The sequence below is a fragment of the Carcharodon carcharias genome, chromosome 26 (assembly GCF_017639515.1).
Source record: "Carcharodon carcharias isolate sCarCar2 chromosome 26, sCarCar2.pri, whole genome shotgun sequence".
NCBI classification, from domain to species: domain Eukaryota; kingdom Metazoa; phylum Chordata; class Chondrichthyes; order Lamniformes; family Lamnidae; genus Carcharodon; species Carcharodon carcharias.
In genome coordinates, this window is record NC_054492.1 from 43,931,068 (window position 1) to 43,953,627 (window position 22,560).

At 42.9% G+C, this 22,560-nt stretch overlaps 1 protein-coding gene across 1 annotated transcript in view; it reads left to right on the plus strand.

Moving 5' to 3' along the window:
* Positions 1–6,505: 6,505 nt before the first annotated feature.
* Positions 6,506–22,560, plus strand: part of LOC121269773 (guanine nucleotide-binding protein subunit beta-5) — a 222,156-nt gene continuing 206,101 nt past the window's right edge. Inside the window, exons 1-2 of the mRNA XM_041174680.1 lie at positions 6,506–7,008; positions 12,596–12,732. Of these exons, the coding sequence (XP_041030614.1) occupies positions 6,897–7,008; positions 12,596–12,732 (249 nt within the window). The 5' untranslated portion in view covers positions 6,506–6,896. The remainder of the gene's footprint in view (positions 7,009–12,595; positions 12,733–22,560) is intronic.

Below are 22,560 nucleotides of genomic sequence, written 5' to 3' on the forward strand. Positions count from 1 at the left end.
GGGCAGCTGATTGTGACACTCCACAAAGATCCCCCACTGACCCCTAGAAAGAGCCGGAGGCATAGAAGTTGAGGGCCACTGTGACCTTCAGAGGCACTGGCATGGGGTGTCCACCCACACAGTCGGAGCTGATCTCAGGCCCAATCATATGGCAAATGGAGGTCATGGTCTCCTTTGAGAGATGGACCCTCCTTTGGCATTGCACCTCAGACATATTGAGGTAGCTGCATCACTGCCTGTAAACCCTGGCAGCAGGATAGTGGCATCTTTTGCGGCCCCTTCCGCCTTGGACTACCTGCTTTGTGCCTGCGCCTCTCCTCCCATAGGTCCCTCCCCTGGAAGCTGCATTGGGACACGTGGAGTCCTCTCCCCTTTGCCCCTCTCTTCCTCCTCAGAGAAGTGCCTCTAGCAGAGACCACAATCCCCATTCCCAGGGTAACAAAAGGCTGTCTGATACCTGGAAGGGTCCACGTTGTCTGAATCCTCCGGGGGCCTGGCAGACACCAATCAGTCCTGAAATGAGGCCCGGAAATACTAAGGATGAAGCCCCGGACAGAGACCAGGCTGCCAAGTACCAATAAGCAACCAGCAGCAAACTATCTCCCAAACTCCTCGCGCTGGCAATGCTGCTGACCCTTTTTATCCGGCCCCTGGATGAGGTTTTTGAAAATGTCGCCTGGCCGCCTGCCTGTTTGGCCTGTGCGATGAGCGTGAAATCACACGGTCAAGGAAAACTCGCCGTCCATTGGCCTTATGCGGCCTGTTAATAAACGGTGGGCGCAGCTCCGGTACCCGCGCCCACCCGCCGACTGAAACATCGCACCAGTGCGCGATGGCATCGCGGAGTCCACCCGGTATTATCGCGCACAAACTTACGCCCAAGCGCGTGTCCAGCCTGCGGCACATCACATTCTGCCCCGTGATTTCCACACCAGCAAAACTCAACCCCAGAAATGTTTTTTCTCTGAAATATCCACAAAACGTGTTGGGGCTGGGTAAATACGGTATGTTTCCCAGCAAGACTCCATCACGGCTTAAAACACCTGACAGTGTATGTTTTTGCCCATGAAACTGGTTGAATCAATACTATATCAAAAAAGGAATGGAAAAAAATCACTGTCGTTCACATCAAGGGTCCCTAATACTAACATTTACCCATTTTAATCTTTTCCGATGCTGACTGGTCTAATGGTCCTTGCAGCCCTTTCCTTTTCAGATTTCCAGTATTTGTAATATTTTCCTGTTGTTTTCTCTTGTGTCCCAGCATCGAAAATACTCAGTAGCTCGATAAAATATTTGATTAACACCTTTTCTGTGTGACCATCCTGTTATGCAAATATTCTGCTACCCAACTTTCAATAGCAGTGGGTGTTCAGACCATTCCTGTTCGCTGATATGTACATTTCAATTCAAATCCATGCTTTTTTTAAAAAACTTTCCATTGTATAGATGTGAAACTTCAGAGATAATTGACAGTTTTCAAGTGCTGTGTTGTGTGTTTGGCAAACTAAACCATGTGATTAACTTGATGATCAGTTTACGGACGTCAATGAGATTTGAATCACCTTAATGACTAATATCCAAATATCCTGGAGAGTTGTGAAATATTTAATACATTTTGCTTTTAGTGTCCTCGTGCTTTCTGAGATAAAGTGGAAAGTAATGGAAAATATAACGTCCTATGCGAAGGTGTCAGTAAAAATATTCAGAATGACCTGTAACCCTTTAAGAAGATTAATAGATGGTTCTTTAGGGTGGATCAGTTTTTCCAAATCCTCAGTCTTCCAGGTCCTGACTTCAGCCTCCCATCGACCTTCTTCATACAACAGCCAGGTATGTCTGACCTTGACCCTCGTTGCTCAAATGTTGGCATTTTACATGCAAGTAAATCTTTCAGATGTTCCTGTTCCAGCAAATCTTTAAGAATTATTTGATTTTCAGCTTTAAAAGGCTAGAAAATAAGGCATCTTGAGGAAGATCTTCATGGAACCTGAGTGACGATTCAAATTGCTAAACCTTATGGATATTTTACATCTAGTACAGGTTTTAGTTGGTGTTTTATCTGGGGGGCGGTGGGGGAGAAAGCATTTATAAACTATCAGGAATTGCTGAACATTCTCAGCGTCTGGCAGCATCTGTGATGATAGAAGCAGGACAGTTCCGACCATAGGTCATTGACCTGAAATGTTAACTCTATTTCCCTCTCTTTCACTGCTGCCTGGCCTTCTGAATGCTTCCAGCATTTCCTATTTTTTTATTTCCAATTTCCAGAATTTGTAGTATTTTGCTTTTTAATAAATGTTAGGATTGGTTGGCAAATTGACCTTCAAAGTGAAGAAGTTAATTATGTGAGGAGATGGTCTGATCTGGGCTGGCGTTCTTTTAATAAAGATATCCTTATATTTACTTTCTATGGGATGTGGTTTTATCATGAAAAACTTTGCAAAATGTGATTGAGTTTTTGAGTGGATTGCCTGGCTGTGTTAATGAGGTCAAAGAGAAGGCAGTGTGTGTTTGTCTGTGTGTACGTGTGTGTTTGTCTGTGTCTACGTGTGTGTTTGTCTGTGTCTACGTGTGTGTTTGTCTGTGTGTACGTGTGTGTTTGTCTGTGTGTACGTGTGATTGGATGAGGCTGTGCAGATTTGCCATCAGTGATCAAATCTCCTTCTGCTCATCTGCTGCCTCCTCCCTTAATATCCTTTCTCTGTCTGCAATTCCAGGACAGGCTTCCTGAGAGATGTGTGACCAAACGTTTGCTGCTGCGACCTTCGGGCCCTGTGAAAAATGCAAGGAGATTGGACCTTTGCGGAACCTTTACATCAAAGAGGAGCAGATCAACTACTGCTCACTGTGCGTTGAAATGGTATGGCACCATGCAATCTACCAAGTTAACCAACATGATTCGCAATTTAAATGTGTTTTAACAGGTTAGCAGAGGGAACGTGAGATTTATTAAACTTAACCAGCATTAATACTCCATAAGCTTACTGCAGGCCTGAACCCCAAACACCTGCGCCTGGGCACTAAAGTTGAAATATTAATGCCTCCAAAAAGAAGCCCAGAGAGACTTGCTTCTCCAGGAATGATTACTGAACTTCAATCTGGTGATTAGTCAGGTCTTGATACAGGATTCAAACTCCTATCACTTTCATGGAATCATACAGCACAGAAGGCCATTCAGCTCATCATGCCTGTGCCTTTGAAAGGGCTATCCAATGAATCCCACTCCACTGCTCTCTCACCATAGCCCTGCAAATGTTTCCATTTCAAATATGTGTCCAAATTCCTACTGAAAGTTACTGCTGACTCTGCTTCCACTACCCTTCAGGTAGTGCATTCTACTCTATCTGATGTATTCAGTGTCAGTGCAGAGTGAAAGCATTTCGCACAGGTGTTAGAGTACAGTTTAACTGTTCACTTAGAAGATTTTATTTACACAGAATTATTGGGATTTGGGATGCAAGACCATTAGTGTCTACTGAAGCTGAGTGAATCACTACTTTGGAGGGTGCAACTAACCTCTTCTGGTTCCAGCCAGGCAGAGCCTAATTCACACTGCTTGGCTGCCTGGAACTTTAAGCATCTTTTTAGGAGCACAATTAGAGAGGGAAGAATCCCTGCTCTTGAAGTATTGAACTCTATGTCAGGTAGGTCTACGAAGCAACATGGAGTCCAACAAACCCCTAAACGTTTGGTGAATCAGATGTGATAGTCCATGGAATTACACTCCAAACTCAAACCATTGGAGCACCATTTCACTTCACTCCTGCGTCAGGTCAGGCTGTGATGTCAGACTTACAAAGATAGATCAGCATTGGTGCAAAGTGGAAATTTCTTCATATTGTAATTTTGCCTTAGGAGGGAGGTAGGAAAACACTTGAAGAAAGGAAATATTCAAGGCCATGGGGAAAGTATAGGAAAATTAAATTGGGTTTGATAGTTCTGTAGTGAAAACTAATGCCATTGGCTAAATGACTCTCCTGAGTTGCACTTTCCACAATTCTATAATTTCTCCTGTAAGAATAGAAATTGCCAATGGCAACATAAGCACTTAATATTTTCCTCTAAATAGGCCACTAAATTGTCCTAGGCTCAACCATTCTCTATCTGCTTCATCAATGACTTTCCCTCCCTCATAGGGTTAGAATTGGGGGTGTCCGCTGACTGTTACACAGTGTTCAATCCCATTCTTAACTGCTCAGATACCGAAGCAGTCCATGTCTGCATACAACAAGACCTGGACAACATTCGGGTTTGGGCTGATAAGTGGCAAGTAACGTTCGTGCCACACAACTACCAGGCAATGACCTTCACCAATCAGAGAGAATCTTATCATCTCCTCTACCATCCTTGAACCCCCTACGATCAATATCCAGAATGTTACCATTGACCAGAGATTTAACTGGTCCAGCCATTTAAATACTGTGGCTACAAGAGCAGGTCAGGGAATAGGAATTCTGCAGCGAGAACCTCACCTCCAGACTCCCCCAAGGCTGTCCCATCATCTTGAGGTACAAGTCAGGAGTGTGATGAAATATTCTGCACTTCCTTGGATGCGTGCAGCCCCAACAACACTCGATAAGCTTGGCACCATCCAGAACAAAGCAGCCCGCTTGATTGGCACTCCATACGCTATCTTAAACATTCACTTGATCCACCACTGGCACACAGTGGCAGCGTTGTGTATCACCTACAAAATGCTTCTTTAATAGTCACTGGGTCAAAATCATGGAAATCCCTCCCTAACAGCACTGTGGGTGTACCTACACCACATGGACTTGGCCATTAACAGGGCCCAGGAAGTGGGTGATCGAGGGTGTCATCCCATTTGACTGTCTGCCCCTCTTCCACGGCTACATTTGCGGCCTGGTCTCTGTGGAGAGGGAGCACGTGGCGTTCACCAGCACTGTCGAGGCCTTGCGTGCTCAGTGGGCACTGTGGGGATTGGGGTGTTTCACTGACCATGTTAATCACGTTTTGGTTTGATGTTCATAAGTTTCCTTTAAATTTTGTCTTTGTTTCTTGCAGTTTCCCCTTAAGGGACTGCTTTTTAACTTGTCCCTGATTTTGTATATTTTAGTTTATTTGGTTTGACTCAAAGGAGTTACACCACATGGACTGAAATGGCTTGTGAATGTTGCTCGCATTCCTCAGGGAATGGGTGTTCAATGCCGGCTTTATCAGTGGTGCCCACATCTCATGAAGAAATAAAAAATAAACAAAAACACAATACTGAAGATGCTGGAAATCTGAAATAAAAACGGAAACATGCTGTACAGCCTGGCAGCACCTGTGGAGTGAGGAACATAGTTAATATATCAGGTCTCTGACCTTTCAGCAGAACTGGGAAAAGTTCGAGATGGAACAATTTTGAAGTGAGCACGGGGGGGGGGTGTGGGGGAGGAAAGAACCAAAGGGAAGATCTGTGATAAGATGGGAGGCAGGAGAGATCTAAATGACTGAAGGGGTGAAGGCACCAGGCAAAAAGCGATGGTAATGGATAAGAAACAAAAGGTGGGTCTCCAGGTATAAATGACAACAGCAGAACATTGGCAGCTCATGCAGGAAATGAGAGCAGCTGAAATTGTTGAACTCAATGTTGAGTCCTACAGATTTACAACAATTTCAGATCATAATCTCCCATTCTTTTTTCCAGGCGGTAGGTTTCTCCCTCTACATATGCAGCCTGAGCTGCTGAGTTATTTCCAGCATTTTATAACACATGGCTCTGCATTGTTAATGCTGGTCTTAGCCCATATCTGTAAGGCATCAGGTGAAACCAGTTTGGATTTATACCTCTTAAAAACAAGGGGCACAATACTTGCGCCTATCCCACTAACATTAACAGACAGCAATTCTTCCAGTCTATTGAAAAATGAGAAAATAATTAAATCCTCCAGGATAGAGGGGCATTAATGAAATAATAACACCTACCCACTCCCACTGTTGAATAACGTCAAAAATCTGGGATGGAGAAACACTGTTAACTTTAATGAAATCTGCTCTGTCTGGTCTGTTCTAGTGCAGTTTACATGTCTGGATAATTTCTGGATTTGGGGTAGATGGGGGTCAGGTCTATTAGCCCGTAATCTACAATTATTAGTAATCTACAATGCAGTGATTATTAGTAATTATTAGTAATCTACAATGCAGTGATTATTAGTAATTATTAGTAATCTGCAATGCAGTGATTATAGAGAGATGCAACTATTCGGGCATTTTAACTCAAAACTCAGAAGAAGGTCATACAGACTCGAAACGTTAACTCTGCCTCTCTCCCTCTTTCCACAGATGCTGTCAGACCTGCTGAGTTGTTCCAGCATTTTCTGCTTTCATTTCAGATTTCCCAGCATCTGAATATTTTGCTTTTTGACCCAAAGCACGTCTTTTAAATGTGGGGTTTTGCTGGGTGGGGATGAATATTTAACCTGTGAGTCGGCATCTGCATTCATTCCTCCAGTCCAGATGAGGGTCTGGGGGACTGGGAGTTTGGATTGACGTGCTCCCACGTCCCTGGCTGGCTCTCTCTCTCTCTGTGTGGGTTCGGAGTCAGACAGAACGCTGCAAGATACGGGACCGTCTGGTGTGGTTACTCTCCCCAATCGGTCCCTAAGCCGCACGGGGTGATATATTTATTTGTGCATTGCTGGCTGGCTTCATGAGCCCTGGTTATTTCAGAAGAAGGAGAAATAATGTTCCTCGTTGGGGGCTGATGAATTTCAGTATCCTCCCACTGACGTCAGCCAGCCTCCATCTAACTGTATGAGCTAAAGCGGATAGCATCTCTCCGGCTAACAACAAACAACATCATTTCAACACAAAAAAAACCCCTTGTCTTTTGTATCTTTTTTCCACCACCCCCTTCCCCTCCCTCTCTCTCTTTTGGTGTCAAAAAGATGGCGACTGAGGGGCTGCAGGAGAACGAAACCGTGTTATCGCTGAGGGACGAGGCAGAGTCGCTCAAGGGTAAACTGGAGGAGGAGAGGGCAAAGCTTCATGATGTAGAGCGTAAGTACCGCGGCGGGGGGAGCAACCAGAGCCCAGAGACTCTCCTCGGCTCTGCCTCTGAACATGGAGGGTTTCTGTGGCTGTGCACTTTCCATAAAAGGCTCCATGTAGCTGCTACACAACCCTAGGTGCAGCATTTAACATGGGGAGTAAAGTCTATGCAGGTTTTATAAATAATCAGCAACAAGCTATGTTAGAAGATTGCACAGGACGAGCCCAGCTTTTACCAGCTCCCAGTGATGCCCTGTGCCATTCACCTGCAAGATTTTCAGCAATATGATTTTTTTTATAATTGGGCATGTTTACTTCAGTCTATATCAAGGTAGCGTTTGTGTGAATAAAGTTCTTACACTCAAAGGGAGTTAGCAGAACCATTTTAGGATCACTGGTCCTACAGGTGTGAAAGAATCTTTCACAAGGTACCACACTCGCAAAATTTTCTCCTGCCCAGTATCTGGTTTTCAATGCAAACTTTGTTTTTTAAAAAATGCAGAAACAGTGTCAGAATGTCCTGCTACAAATATCATTGGACACATGCTTATGCAGCGAGGTCTCCAGTTTGTTAGACATGGTATCTCCACCAGTGTCTGTCCACTGTCAGGGGGGTTCTCAAGCAGTCAGCGATCCATAAGATAGTTTCAAGGGGTCTGCCAAAAATAACCAAAGTATGTGCAGGAAAAGGAAAGATTGACGTGATAATAGGACCAGTCAGAACTGGAGTCAGCCTATGGTGGAAGTGCTCTCGTCAATCAGGGGATGCCACCCAATGAGAGTAAATCAAAGCAGGAGGTCTCTCGATATTCACACAGGTCTTGGTTGAAGTGTAAAAAGAAGGCTGGTCCACATGCTAGGCAGCAGTGTTTGGGCATGGAACAGCAATTGAGGGGTGGGGTAGGGCAAGGAGATTAGACACTGAGTTTCTATTGGGCAGAGAGCACTGAGAACTGATGCCGTGACTCAAAGCTTCATCTCGTGTTTCCCCAGTGACATGATTACATGAATCAAATCAATTGGCAAAATCCTTCAAGAGTCCGTGTTTTCTTTACCCTTCTGATGTCTCCTTAGTTCCAACCAACGCATGTGGTTTCATTCCTTCCAACCCTCAACTGAATTACAGTTTGCTCTACCCTTTGGGAATTTAACTTGTGACCAGTACCATGCTTAAGCACTTATATACATTTTTTTTTCAAAAAATTGCTTGCTTAAGGTAAAAAGAACTTGCAAGTTTGCCCGAAAGGGTAGTAGAGGCAGAAGCCCTCAACTCTCAACTCATTTTAAAAGGTGTTTGGATATGCACCTCAGGTGCCCTAACCTGCGGAGTTATGGAGCAAATGCTGGAAAGTGGGATCAGGCTGGGTGGCTTGGTTTTCAGCTGGTACAGGCACAATTGGCCAAGTGGCCTCTTTTTGCTCCATAAACTTTCTGTGGTTCTGTGTGAGGTTTACTATGGTCAGTAGGATGGTGGAGAAAAGAGAATCCCAGCCCAAGAAGGGGAAAGGCTGGAAGATAGTAGTCAAGTTGTAAGCAAAACAAAAATAATATTTAATGTGTGTGTATATATATATATATATATAATTTTTAAATTGTGTAACTGATTTTATACAGAAACAATACTTATATTACAGGAGGCTGGTGGAATTTATACAACACAAGAGGGGGCCTCAGAGCAATAAGATTGTAAACCCCTGCACTATCCCATATTTATACCACCTGCCCTTCCCCATGTGCTTCACTGTAATTATTCCTGGAGATTTTGCGAGCGAGATAATTGTCCTGTTGTCTCAAACCCTAAATACTCTGAGATCAGCAAAATAGCCTTTTCTGGTCCTACAATCCCTACGTTCCCCTGTCAGATGTATTAAATTGCTTGTTTCCCTCCTTTTCTTCACTACAAGGTTGAGCTCTCGGGTATTTACAAACTTGAATACCTGATCCAAATCGCCAGCTCAGGATTTTCTCTGACTCCCTCAAGGAATTTAAGCATATCCATTGCATTTTCTGGCTGGCCCAAAAGGATGCTCAGCTCTACACTGCCAGAAATCAGATGTTGCCACCTCCCTTTCCCATCCCAGAATCTGTCTGACAATATCCAGGAACGATCAGCAAATGATCTGTCGCTCATTAGATTACCAGAGAGCAGCATCTCCCTTTGAGACTCTAAGAACCAGCTATAATTGATCAGATAAACTAGCTGCTTACCATATTTTTAAAAGGCATTAACTTCATCCCATTTGTGGTGGCCTCAGGCACATTAGTCACTCGGCATCTACTATTGCAAAAGTGATAAAAATTGGTGAGACGGAAGAAAATAGGCAGAGGGACATCCTGTGTGATTGCATCTGTATACCCATATTTAAAAAATAAGAGAAAATTGAAGCATTGCACATTAACCTGAAATAGCAAATTTAGATTTTGGTTTGATTCCGTTCTCTCTGCCCTGGGGGTTTAATAGTCGATTTGAAACAAGCCTTTGCCTTTTTGGAATTGTGAAAGTATTGGCCTTTTTCAAGGTCTATTTATCGATCCTATCCTAATATCCAGTGATACGCTACATAATGGACTCCAGATTAAAATAACTTTTGACAGTGAAGGCAATAGCCCTTATCCTTGTGCTCTTGAGCTGTTTCATAGTGCTGCTGGTAGTACAGTATGTTTGCATGGCCTAACAACAAAGAATGAATTATTTTCTCAATAAATGTAACATTAAGAAGGTAACTTGTGGCCTGGGCTGTGGCCAGAACTGTCTCTGTGTGTTCTCTGTCTTGAAATGACAATAGAAGGTTAATGGTTTGTTGTTGTAGAGAGGGTGGAAAGCCTGGTAAGTGAAGATGGAAAAATAAAATGAAAAACATGCACTGGGCTGTACGAAATGTTTTCACTTTGTCCTATCTGAATGGGAACCAGGAACCTGTTACAGTGGTTCAGTTGTTGCAGGACAGTGGGTAAGAAGCTTCAAAAGACAAAGCAAACTTCACTTGTTCACTCATTTATATGAGATCACTGAACAGGACTGCAGCACTGATTGTACAATCCCAATGCTTTCAGGAAAGGAAGCTTATAAAATGAGAATATCTGACACAGTTCGGGTGTCCAAGAAGAATTGGCATGCACCTTTATCTAGTGTGTTAGGTGTTCTTTGAACTGCATTCAAGAATAGTACATGGCTTAATTCACCAGTTTACTGGATACAATGTACAAGAACATTTCTGTTCACTCATTCTCAGGTGTGGCCATGGCTGGTCAGCCTGTTGTTCCCTGCCCATCCTTAGTTACCCTGAGAAAACAATAATGGACCTTCTTGACGCACTGCAATTCTTTGTAGCGGTTACACGTAGATCCAGACTGGGTAACGACAGCAGATTTCCTTCCCCAAAGGACATTATTGAACTTGTTGCATTCTTATAACAATCGGCAACTTAATGGTCACTTGTTCTGACACCCCACCAGCTATTTCCAGATTTCTTTTATTTCCTGTGTTCCCTTGCTGTTGTGTTCTACAGTATTTCACCATTTTATTTCTCATTTGGGGTAACAATGTATGTTTGAAGGAAGATTACATTGATACCAGACATTCCACTGTTTTTAATATGTGGACAGTCAGTGTGAAACTATGCGGCTTGTATTTGGCATGGCCATGGTGAAGATTAATATGAAGAGATACACTCCACTACTTGAACCGTCCATTTCAAATGGCATGGTACTGCTGAGTATTAATCTGGAGTAGTACTGCTGAGCATTAATCTGGAGTAGTACAGCTGAGCATTAATCTGGAGTAGTACTGCTGAGTATTAGTATGACCACAGCCAGTGCTAATTGCTGCACAAACCAAATCCCACAGGGAAACTTAGCTTATGGGCCGTGACTCTTTTCTTTGTATTCTGAAAATGAGAAGAAGACATACCGATCTCAGCAGTAAGAGGTCCAGTAACACTTTTGGGATTTTTAAAAATTAAAAGTTTTATTAACAAGAACAAAAGAAAACTTAAGCAAACAAGATTACAGTCACGCAACTAAGGTTGGTCTTACAAAACATTCCCCCAGAAAATTTCCCTACTTGGTCAGACCCACAAGTAAACACCCTTAGGCAACACTCCCATATAGATGTTAACTATAGAAAAAATCCAGTAATATTACACAAGACAAACCCCTGTACCTTCAATAAAGGCATATCACATGACCTCTACCCTCCACCCTGTGGTGGAATCCACTTCAGAATAAAACTGCTTACTGCAACCCAAGACTTTTCTGGCTTCACTGGATGGATGATTCAAACTGCACCCTCTCCCAGTCCAGAGCTCCAGATATAGCTCAACAGCCCAAACAGCTCCAGTTTTCTCTACCTATCTCTATAGCTCCAGCTCAACAGCAACTCTAAAATACCTTTCTCCCTTGCATCTCAGTTCCATTGTTCTTGCACCCCTTTGAAACTCAAATTCTTCCAAATATAAGATTTTTCATGTTTCTGTCTTGTCTTTGCTTTTGGGTCAATAAAATATAATGTTCCCACTACTATGTACCTATGGAACTTCTACAAGATGCAAACATGTTTCTTGATACCTCTGACTCCCCTTTGATATTCATTCAAGCTCTCAACTTATCTGACAATGCAAATGTTAGATTTAACCTATTTACTTGTACCTCAAACTTAACACCTCTATCCTTTTCATGTTTCCAACCCCCCCAGACAACCTGACTGCAATCAAATTCTTGCCCAGCTTAATTAAATCACACACACATACCCAAAATAGTTTTTAAAAGTATCTATTCTCACAGTATTAATGTGGAGTAGTGCAGGATCAAAGATGTAACAATTACTTTCAGATGGAGCAGTGATCTCCTCAGTGGTCCTAGAACAAGTATGGACCTGTGGTAAACTAATATGATTTTTCTCCCTAGGATTCTAGTTGAAGACACTCTTATTCAATTTTTTCTGTTAATTTTGAAATCAAATTATATTATCCCCAGTTTTGTGGAACTGCCCAGGTGTGACCTTTGCATTTCTACTTCTGATGATAGAGACAATGAAATCAGGGTTATGTTTTTGACTTAAATAAACTGAAGGGCCATCATTTATTAAGAAGAATTTCTGAGATGAATAATGCCTGTTCCACATTGGTAGGATTTTGTGCACAAATTTGGTTTTGCTGAATGTGACCGTAGCAATTATCTATGTTCGGTCTTTCAGTTTTCGACACTTGTGTAGAGACTGCAGATAGGGGCAGTACCATCCCATCATCATCTGCTGAAGACTGGCCTGAGGCTGTCTGAAGGATTCACCACTGAGTTGAATTTATATTGACCTCTTCCTAACTGATTCTCAGTGTGGTAAGGCCCGATATTCATGGGGGTTAAGCTGTGTATGGTGAAGGGAGATTAAATTGATACCATACAACGTCCAGAGTTTGATGTGTGGAGAGGGTGCTGCTTATATTTGGCGTGGCCAAGATGCGGATTACTGTGGGATGATACCTTTCACTATCTAAAACATCCACTTCAAAGGGCATGGTATAAACCACTTTATAATCTCTCATTCCATGTCTGACTTGTAAAAATCATCAAATATTTTTTTCTTTGCTATCCTTGCCAGTTCACCAGGTTGCTGAGCGAGCAGAGGCTCTTGGACAGTTTGTGATGAAGACAAGGCGGACTCTAAAAGGCCATGGAAATAAAGTGTTGTGCATGGACTGGTGCCGAGACAAGAGAAGAATTGTCAGTTCCTCCCAGGTTAGATTAATGTGCATCTAGCCGCTATCTGATTGCCAGTGCATTATTAAAGATATTTCACTGGTAACAAGGTATATCTTAAATTGAAAGCATCCTCCGTCCTGCTAGTAACAACATTCTGACCATAAAGCTTTCCTCTGCCTTTGTTTTGGGAAGTCTCAAATGTGGTTTAAAAAAAAATCTGTTTGGGGAAGAAATGGTCTTTGTCCTAATTTGGAGATAGTTTAAGAAAATATGCATTTACCTCTGTGTTATCAATTTGTATAGCAGCCTAAGTTAAGTTTGTTCCAATTTTCAATTGTTTAATTTTCTATATTTGCGATTGAAAAAGAAATCCAACTTTAAATTTGTGATTGGAACAATTGATTCATTTGAACTCAAGTTTGGGATTGAGGCTAAAATGGAGCATGCTCAGATATTTGGAGAAAAACCTCTGGTTCTTTTGTTATAAGCATGGTACAACCATTTCAGTGAACTCTTAACCCAGGGTAGAAAATAAAAACTTTGTTCCACCAAGTTTTAAAATCGTTAATCTCTGGAAAAAAGGAGCTTGAAGGACAGTTGAAAATTGCCAATGATTGGTATACTTCATCTTTATTCACACAATTAATATTATGGTATCTCTTTATGATGTAAGCAAACCTTTCTCAGATATGGGGCAGAATTTTGCCGTCGGCGAGCAGGGGGCAGGGCCTGCTTGCTGATGCGTAAATTGACACGGGGATGATGTCAGGTGGAATTCCCGGTGCCACCGTGCCCCATTTAAATTTTCAGGAAGGCAGGGGTGCAGCAAAATCAGCTGTGGGCCCGCAGACCTGTCAATGGCCAATTGAGGCCATTGACAGGATCATTTAAACAATTAAAGGACCTGCCCATCCAACCTTAAGGTTAGTGGGTCGGCCAGGAGCCCCGGCGGGAATTGGAGAAAACCATGAAACCTCATCCACCGGCGGGTTGAGGTTTCATGCAGGGTTTCAAAAATTTTAATGAAGTTATTATGTAAATTATGAACATGTCCCATCTCATGTGACATTGTCACATGAGGGGGACATGTTAGGAACATTTTTTTTTCTATTTTTAATATTTTTCAATGTGGAAGTGATCTCCCTGAGACAGCACTTAGCCTCAGGGAGATGAGTGCACGCTTTCATGTACATGTGCGAAAGGGTGCACTCTCGCTTTTGGGGAATCACCCTGCCCACAGGATGTCACACTGGGTGGGCCTTAATTGGCCTGCCCACCTAAAATGGCGGCGGGGCCCACTTCTCTGGTGGGGATCAGCTCCACGCCCACTGGAGATTGGGTCAGGCCCACCCAACAGGCAGAAAATTCTGCCCATGATTTTGGGACTTTACGGGTACATCATTGAAAATAAACCTTACTTAAGGCCGTAGGGTGAATTATAGATTTGATTCAACATTATCAAAACTGTGCGTAAGATTTATTTATTGATTCTATTTCCACCTTCATCCATGTTTTGACTGCTCCCTCTCACCCAGCTTTATGAACTGCAAAGCAATCCAAATTCATGTAGAACTCTGCCACTTACAGCCTAACCTGTGCTAGGTCTTATTGAGCTATTACCTTGTCCTCTGCTGCCTTCCCATCCTCACATTTGTGGCATAATCCTCATTTGCGTTTATAAATCCTTTCATGGTCTTGCTCCACTTCCTTGGAACCTCCTGTTGCCGTGATTCACAGCTTTAACCATGGACGACTCTGTATTCTTCCTGCCCGCCCCTCAACTCCATCATTGGTAGCAGGACCCTAAAGACCCCATCATTAAAACATATTGTAAAAATCAGTGACAACCTAATTGTCCTCGAGAAGGCAGTGGGGAGTGACCTCCTTGAAATGCTGCGGTCAGTAGAGTGAAGTGCTGTTAGGAGGGGAACTCCAAGATCTTGACCCATTGATGATGAAGGATTGGTGATTTATCTCTAATTTAGGATGCTGTGTAACTTGGAGGGGAGCTTGCAGCTACTGTTGCTTCCATATACCTGCTGCCCTTGTCCTTCTAGGTGGTAGAGGTTGCAGGTTTGTTGTCCAAGGAACCTTGGCAAGATGCTGCAGTACATCTTGGGGATGGTACGCATTGCTGCCACTGAGCGTTGGTGGTGGAGGAAGTGAATGGTTAAGGTGATGGATAGAGTGCAGATCAAAGAGGCTGCTTTGACCTGGATGGCATTGAGCTTCTTGAGTGTTGGAGCTGTTGAGTAAGCGCTGACTGATAGCATCAATTTGCTGATCATTGAGAGTAGGCTGATGGAGAAATAACTGGTCGAATAGAATTTGTTCTGCTTTTTGTGGACAGGACATCCTGGGCAAATTTTCCAGCTTGTCAAGTGGATGCCAGTGTTGTAGCTGTACTGGTATAGCTTGACTAAAGGCGAGGCTAGTTCTGGAGCACAAGTCTTTAATAGAACAGCCGGGATGTTGTCAGGCCTCATAGTCTTCGTTGTATCCAGTGCACTCAGCCGTTTCTCCATATCATATGGAGTAAATTGAATTGTCTGAAGATCTGTGATGGTGGGGACTTCAGGAGGAGGCTGAAATGAATCATCCACTCGGCACTTCTAGCTGAGGTTTTTACAGATGCTTCAGATGTCTTTTGCACTCAGGTGCGGGGTTCTGCCATCATGCTGACTCCTCCTTCCCATTCATTGTTTAACTGCCCATCACCATTCACAACTGGATGTGGCATGACTGCAGAGTGTTTAGTTGTGGGATTGTTTAATTTAGTTGAAAGCATGCTGCTTTCACTGCTTAGCACACATGTAGTCCAGAGCTGTAGCTTCACCAAGTTGGCACCTTGTTTTTAGGAACTGCGCTGTTCCTGGCATGCTGTTCACTACTTGTTGAACCAGGGATGGCCCCTTGGTTTGATAGTAATGGTAGAGTGAGGGATATGCTGGGTCATGAGGTTACAGATTATGCAACCGCTGATGGTCCGCAGCATCTCATGGATGTCCATTTTTGCTATTGAACCATTTTATGGAGGGTGTATTTGGTGTGGAGATGGGACTTTGTCTCTCACAGAATTGTGCAGTGATCATTCCTACCAATAGTCCATGGACAGGTGCAGCTGTGATAGGTAGATTGATGAGGATGAGGCCATGTAGGTTTTTTTCTCAAGTTGGTTCTCTCATCACCTGCCACAGGCCCAGTCTGGCAGATATATCCTTCAGGATTTGGCCAACTCGATCAGTAGTAGTCCTACTGAGCCACTCTTGCTTAGTAGACATTGACACTCACTGGAATTGAAGTGGGAGGAGGGCAGCAAGTGTTAATGAGCGGGAGGTTTCTTTGCCCATGTTTAACCTGATGCAATAAGACTTAATGGGACCCAGAGTCAATGTTGAGGATTCCTAGGGCCACTGCCTCCTGACTATATATCACTGTGTCACCAGCTCTGGTGGGACAGTCCCTGCTGGACAAAGCCAGGGATGGCACTGGAGGAGCCTGGGATGTTGGCTGAAAGGTATGTTTGTGTCAATGTGGCTATGTTAGGCTGTTGCTTAACTGGTTTCTCAATTATGGTGCAACTCTGCATATGTTAGTGAGAAGGACTTTGCAAGGTTGACTAGGCTGGATATGCTTTTGTTGTGTCCCAATCGATACCTAGGTTGAAGCAGATTGATCTGTTTGGTTTCACTCTTGTGCTTTTTTTAATAGCTGTACAACTGAGTGCCTTGCTAGACCATTTCAGGGAGTAGTTAAAAATCAATCACATTGCTGTTTTAAGGAGAGCAGATTTCCTTCCCTAAAGGAAGTTAGTGAATCAGATGGGTTTCATGACAATTCGATAGTTTTATGGTCACCAGTACTGAAGCTAATTTTTTATTCCAGATTTATATAATTAACTGCATTTAAATCCTACCCGCAGGTACCATGGTGGGATTTGCACTCAAGTCCCCGATCGTTTGTCCAGGCCTCTTGATAATTAAATATTTGCACCTTGCTGCAGATTTCACCATTTCAAAAACCTGAACACAGCCTGACACTTCAGCTATACCATGGTCGTTTTCCCTGACTCAATGTCCAGTTCCCTTTTATGAGATAACTAGGATGTCTTGTACTTAGTGAACCCCTTAATTTATATGTTATTGTGTAATTTTTCAAAATATTATTTCTCAAGCAATTTAATCACTAATGCTATTTATCCAAGTTTTTGGGAAGGTGACCTTTATGGAATTTTCCCCTAATTCGTGTCAAAAATAATGTGTTTTAAAACTCTGTCATAGTGCTTGATTGACACATAAGGAAGTAATCTACCTTTACATGAAACATCGTAACCAAGAATGCCCTGTAAATTGCAGAGCTGAGAGAGAGGACATTTTATCTTCAAAGGGACAGTAATGTTATTTAAATCTATGAAGATAAAATGTCTACTCTGATTGATGGATTGCTCATTCATCCGCATAGATAATCAACCTTTCTCTGTAAAATTGTGAAGAAGACTGAAACATGTTCTGGGGACAATTAATGTAGACAACTTTTATTAGACTGATTGAATAATTTTCAACACTTGGAGCCATCTGGTACAGGCTCAAGTAGAATTAAAATTGTTGGAATGGAAATCAGTGGCAGCCTTGAGGGAAGGGGGTGATGCAAGTATTGATATGTGAACAGGAAGTGATGTGAGAATCATGTGTCCACTGATACCATAGTTGAATCCAGTTGGAAAGAGCTACTTCTCATTAACCCATTCACTACATGGGGGCATTGTTGTATTTCATTCTCTGGCAAATCTCCAGATCTAGGAATGGATTGGATGTGACATTAACCACTTCTAATATTAATTGGACCAGTAGAAGTCATTTCTGTTGTGTGTAGAGATTTTTGAGTGGTTTGCCATGTTGGGCTATGTATTTCTGTAATTTTTAAATTATACTTGGATCACAAGCAATACATTGTGACTTTGATTGCTGAAGAGCCATTGCCTTAATAGCTGAGAAGGGAGAAGAGACTTTTCGTGATGATATCACACACTTAGCGATGGGATGGTGATTTTTCAACATTGTGCATTGCCTCATTGTATGACAAACAAATAAAGAGAGCTGTGTCGTGTATTTTGAGAAACATGATGAAGAGCTGAGCACCACTGGGCAGGTCAGGGGAACATGGGACTTAGGAGCAGGAGTAGGCCATTCAGCCCCTCATGCTTGCTTTGCCATTTGGTAAGATCATGGCTGATTTGGTTGTGGTCTCAACTCCACCTTGAAAATTGCGGGAGACAAAATGGGACAATTGACTGAAAGTAAAATGTTATTCATTGTGAGGCGCTTATTGTGAGGCTTCATTATCTGCTTTTGTTGTGTGTTCGAACCTTAACGAAACCTGGCTCCCAATCCCAACCAGGGGTTTCTGATTGGATGGTATTCCATAGGCTGATTTACGACTGGCATATGCACAGAAGAAATATTCTCTTATTGGAATATCTTAACCTTGCGGAATTTATTGGTTCTTGTTTTCTTTACATTAGCTTAACATACCTTCTCTGAGAAATGTAACGCAGCAGTAAAGCTCTGCTAGACATTTTACCGAAGGGATGGAAAAGGTCACTGATGCTTTGCACAAATGCAGAAGCAGCATAATCCCATTAGCTATCTGTGAACAAGCTGCAGTCCAGATGGCATTAACTAAGATTATATTTGTGCTGCCTTTAATTTTTGTTTTGTTAAGGCAGTGAAATGCCTGAGCTGTGTAACATTATGTAACAACATATACAAAAAAGCCACCAAAACAAAGAAAAACAATTGTCGGGAAAAAGGAACTGTTAGTGATTAGATTTTGATAAGTGGAGCAAAGTATGATTTTCGAGTTTGTCTAATTAAATATCTAAGTGAAAGAAAATCCCTATCATTGGCCCTCTATGCAGAAACCAAAACTATTCAATTTAGCCTCAAGTTCTAACATTGGTCCATATTTTGCAGTAATAATGATCAGCCTGTCAGCATTCACCATTATTAAGGAGCAAGTTGGCTGACAACCTCACGCATTTGCACATGCATAGTTAGATGTGGAAATCAAGAAATTTCTGTACAAATGTCCTTCCTCCTCCAGAAGTTGTGCTATCCCACTATCTCACTGAGAGACACAGCATTCAAATACGTGAAGGGCGTGAAGTTGCAATACTTACCCATAAGATACCTTCTAAACACATCAGAAGAAGTTGGGACCTGTCTATTTAAGTGTAAGTGAATTTCTAGTGCAATAATAAGTCTAAATTACTGGGGGGAGGCGCGGGGGGGGAGGGTGGGGTGTTAGTCATGAGTGAGATGCTCCAGGAATCAGTGCTGAGATCAGTGCTACTGCTAATCGGGGAGACGGTGGGGTAGTGGTACTGACACTGGGCTAGTTATCTGCAGGCCCAGGCTAATGCTGTGCCGACAGTTGGTGGAATTTTAAAAATCAATTTATAAAATCTGGAATTGAAAGCTATTTAGTGATTAGAAATCCAACTAGTTCACTAATGCCCCTTTAGAGAAAGAAATCTACCTAGTCTAGTCTATATGTAACTCTTAAATCCAGTAATGTGGTTGCCCTCTGAAATGGCCAAGCAAGCCAATCAGTTGAAGGGTAATTAGGGATGGGCAGTAAATACTGGCCTTGCCAGCGACACCTACCTCGTTTGAAAGAGTAAGTTAAAATTAATTTGCATCAATGGCTTGGAGTTAATATCAGTTGATAAAAATGACAGATGATACCAAACTAGGAGGTGCAATTGATTCTGAGGAGGCTGCTACTTGAGCAATATAAAATGAATTGGACAGTTAGGCAGAAAGGTTGCAGATGGAATTTAGTACAAACCAGGGGTGCATTTAGGAAGAAAAATTAGGAACATACATACAATGCTGGCGAAATAGCTAGGCATGAAATTGAAAGAGATGTAGAGCTTTATAGATGTAATGCTGAACACATTTGAAACAGCAATCAGAATACTGAGCTATATAGCCAAAACAGTGGAATATTACTTAGAGGATGTCATGCTGAAACTACATAGCCGCACACAAAAGGAACAAAGGAAAGAAATGCATTTATATAGCACCTTTCACAACTTTAGGATGACTTTCTGAAATGTAGTCACTGTTATAATGTAGAAAAGTGACTACCAATTTGCATAGAGCAACAGGATAATGACTAGGAAATCTGTTTCAGTGATGTTGGTTGAGGAACAAAATTGACACTGGGGATGATAATTCCCCTGGTCTTCTTCGAAGCAGTGCCGTGGGATCTTTTACCTACAGCTGAGAACAGACTTGGTTTAACGTCTTATTTGAAAGATGGCTCCCCTGACAGTGCAGCACTCCTGCACTTGAATGTCAGCCTATATTGTGTGCTCATGTCTCTGGAGTGGGACTTGAAACCACAATGTTCTGACTCCAGAGTGTGCTACTCACTGAGTCATGTCTGTCACTTCAAATGAACTTCCAAGTACAGCAGTGGATGTAAAATCCCTGTAGCCTTTTAACTAATTTTATACTTACAGCAACCATTTTACATTTTTGAGATGGATATATTAAATCCATACTTGATAACCTTAGTAATTGTGGTGTAATTCATATTTGAGGACAGTCTCCATATACAGTCATATCCTTTCAGCTGTCAGCCCGTGCACTGTAACAATGCTGTGTCTGCCTGTCTGTTACAGCTCAGTGCACCATCCTGTCTGTCTGAAGCCCATGTGTGGCACTCCAGTTTTCCCTTAGTTGCAGCGAAGTTCTCAAAGCAAAACAAAAACAGAATTACCTGGAAAAACTCAGCAGGTCTGGCAGCATCGGCGGAGAAGAAAAGAGTTGACGTTTCGAGTCCTCATGACCCTTCGACAGAACTGCTGTCGAAGGTCCATGAGGACTCGAAACGTCAACTCTTTTCTTCTCCGCCGATGCTGCCAGACCTGCTGAGTTTTTCCAGGTAATTCTGTTTTTGTTTTGGATTTCCAGCATCCCCAGTTTTTTTGTTTTTAAGTTCTCAAAGCAATCTACTGCCTCACCCAGTGCTCTTACTCCTGACGTCCACCACCCTCCCCACTGAGTAAACAATTACTTTGATTGCATTGCTGCAAGACTCGAATTATAAAACTGCAGCTTCCTAGACGAGAATGAGCATTAGCCGGGCTCAGAGGGGAATATTTGTATTTTATTCAAAATTAATCAAAAGCTGCTTCACTGATTCGAACAAAGCACATTGATTGTAGTTAATATTCCTCTGAGTGGAAATCTGTTGGGGTTCCAGCGCTGCAGCAGAAGTCAAGAAATTCCAGTCACTGTTTTTGCAGTTGTTCTCCAGTCCCCGGAGGGGTGTGACTTCTACCAGGACATGATGCCTCCCTATGAAACAGGCGGAAGCTCATTTGTTTTATTCACATCACAAGTATGAAGTCGCTGCTTCAGAGAGAGAAGGGCCTAATTCTCATTATTGTTCGCATGCATCTGGTTATCTTTCCCTAATCCTGTTTAAAGCAAAAGTATTAGCAATTTAAAAAGGAGTTATTCATTCAGTAACCCGGCCTCCCAACATCTCCAACCATTGTTGCCTTACCCGAATAATCATCCTTCATGTTGAAGCTTGTACAAGACGGACTTCCCCTGACAGGAAATTTTGGCCCAAACCCTCTCCTGTTACAATTTCCTGCAGAGCACTCTCTGTGAACACTACTCCCTGTGAGGAACGCCACGTCGTAGGACCACCTCTGCACTGAAGGGCTATTCCGTCATGGTGGGCATCAGAGCTGAGCCCACTCCTGTTCTCGCCTGACACCTACGGTCGGATATTTGTTGCTGGCGTCGGCTCGGAATGGAGGAGGGCAAAGGAAAGAAGATGGCGCCAATGTCACGCTTGGCAACATCCTACCTCCCTTCCTGGCCCTGCCGATTTTCCTGAGGACGGGAAAGCAAAGCTGCCCTCATCACTAATTGTGTGCGTTAAAGTGATTAAGCAGCTCCTTAAGAGCTCGCTCTGTAAGGCCTCAAAATGCTGATGGGATGGGCTCTTGCTGGGCTGTGTAAAGCTGAACAGCTCAAGCCTGTCAGGAATAGGGGTGGCAGAGTGAATACTTTTTTTTACCTGATTGAGAAAGGTGGAAGTTTTGAAGAAAATCTACACCGATGAAATTTTAAAAGCATTAACATTTCCGTAGCCAATCCCGAGTTCCAGCTCTCCATCTGCCCTGACCAATTTGAAGATTCAAATGTTTTCACTTTTTTTCAAACCACCCACAGATGGCAGCCATAGAATGGCCACTGAAAAGGACCAGATTGTTGCCTGATTCCCTCGTGTCCCACCTCCATTCCTGCCCCTCTAATTGGCTGCCACCCCTGACCCCTTACCGGTTAACCCTTCACCTCTACTAAAATCAGAAACCTTGTCCGCTTCCCATCAGGGGTGGGGTTACGACCCCAAAATGGACCCATTTCTCAAATCCTCTGCCAAAACCTGGCCCCTAGTTTTCTAGCCTGAGTTACCAGCTCTGAGCAGCGTCGTGGAGACAGGCTAATTATTCGCCTTGCTCAGTCCAGCTCAAAGGTTGTAATGAAACCCAGGAACTATGACAGCTAGTACCAGACCATCGGCCAGATCATTACATCTGTACAGCCAACACTGGAAAAGCTGATAGGAAAATACTTAGTGCGTGATTTTTCAACTGCCACCCATCACTTTCTAGAAGCTGGGAGGAGGGGGGTGGGTGGGGGTTGGGGGGTGGGGAGAGCGGGGGTGTCACAGTTTCAGAATAAGTTCTCAGCCATATAGGACTGAGATGAAAAGAAACTTGAAATTCTTTACCCCAGAGAGCTGCAGGCGCTCAGTCGTTGAGCATATTCAGCA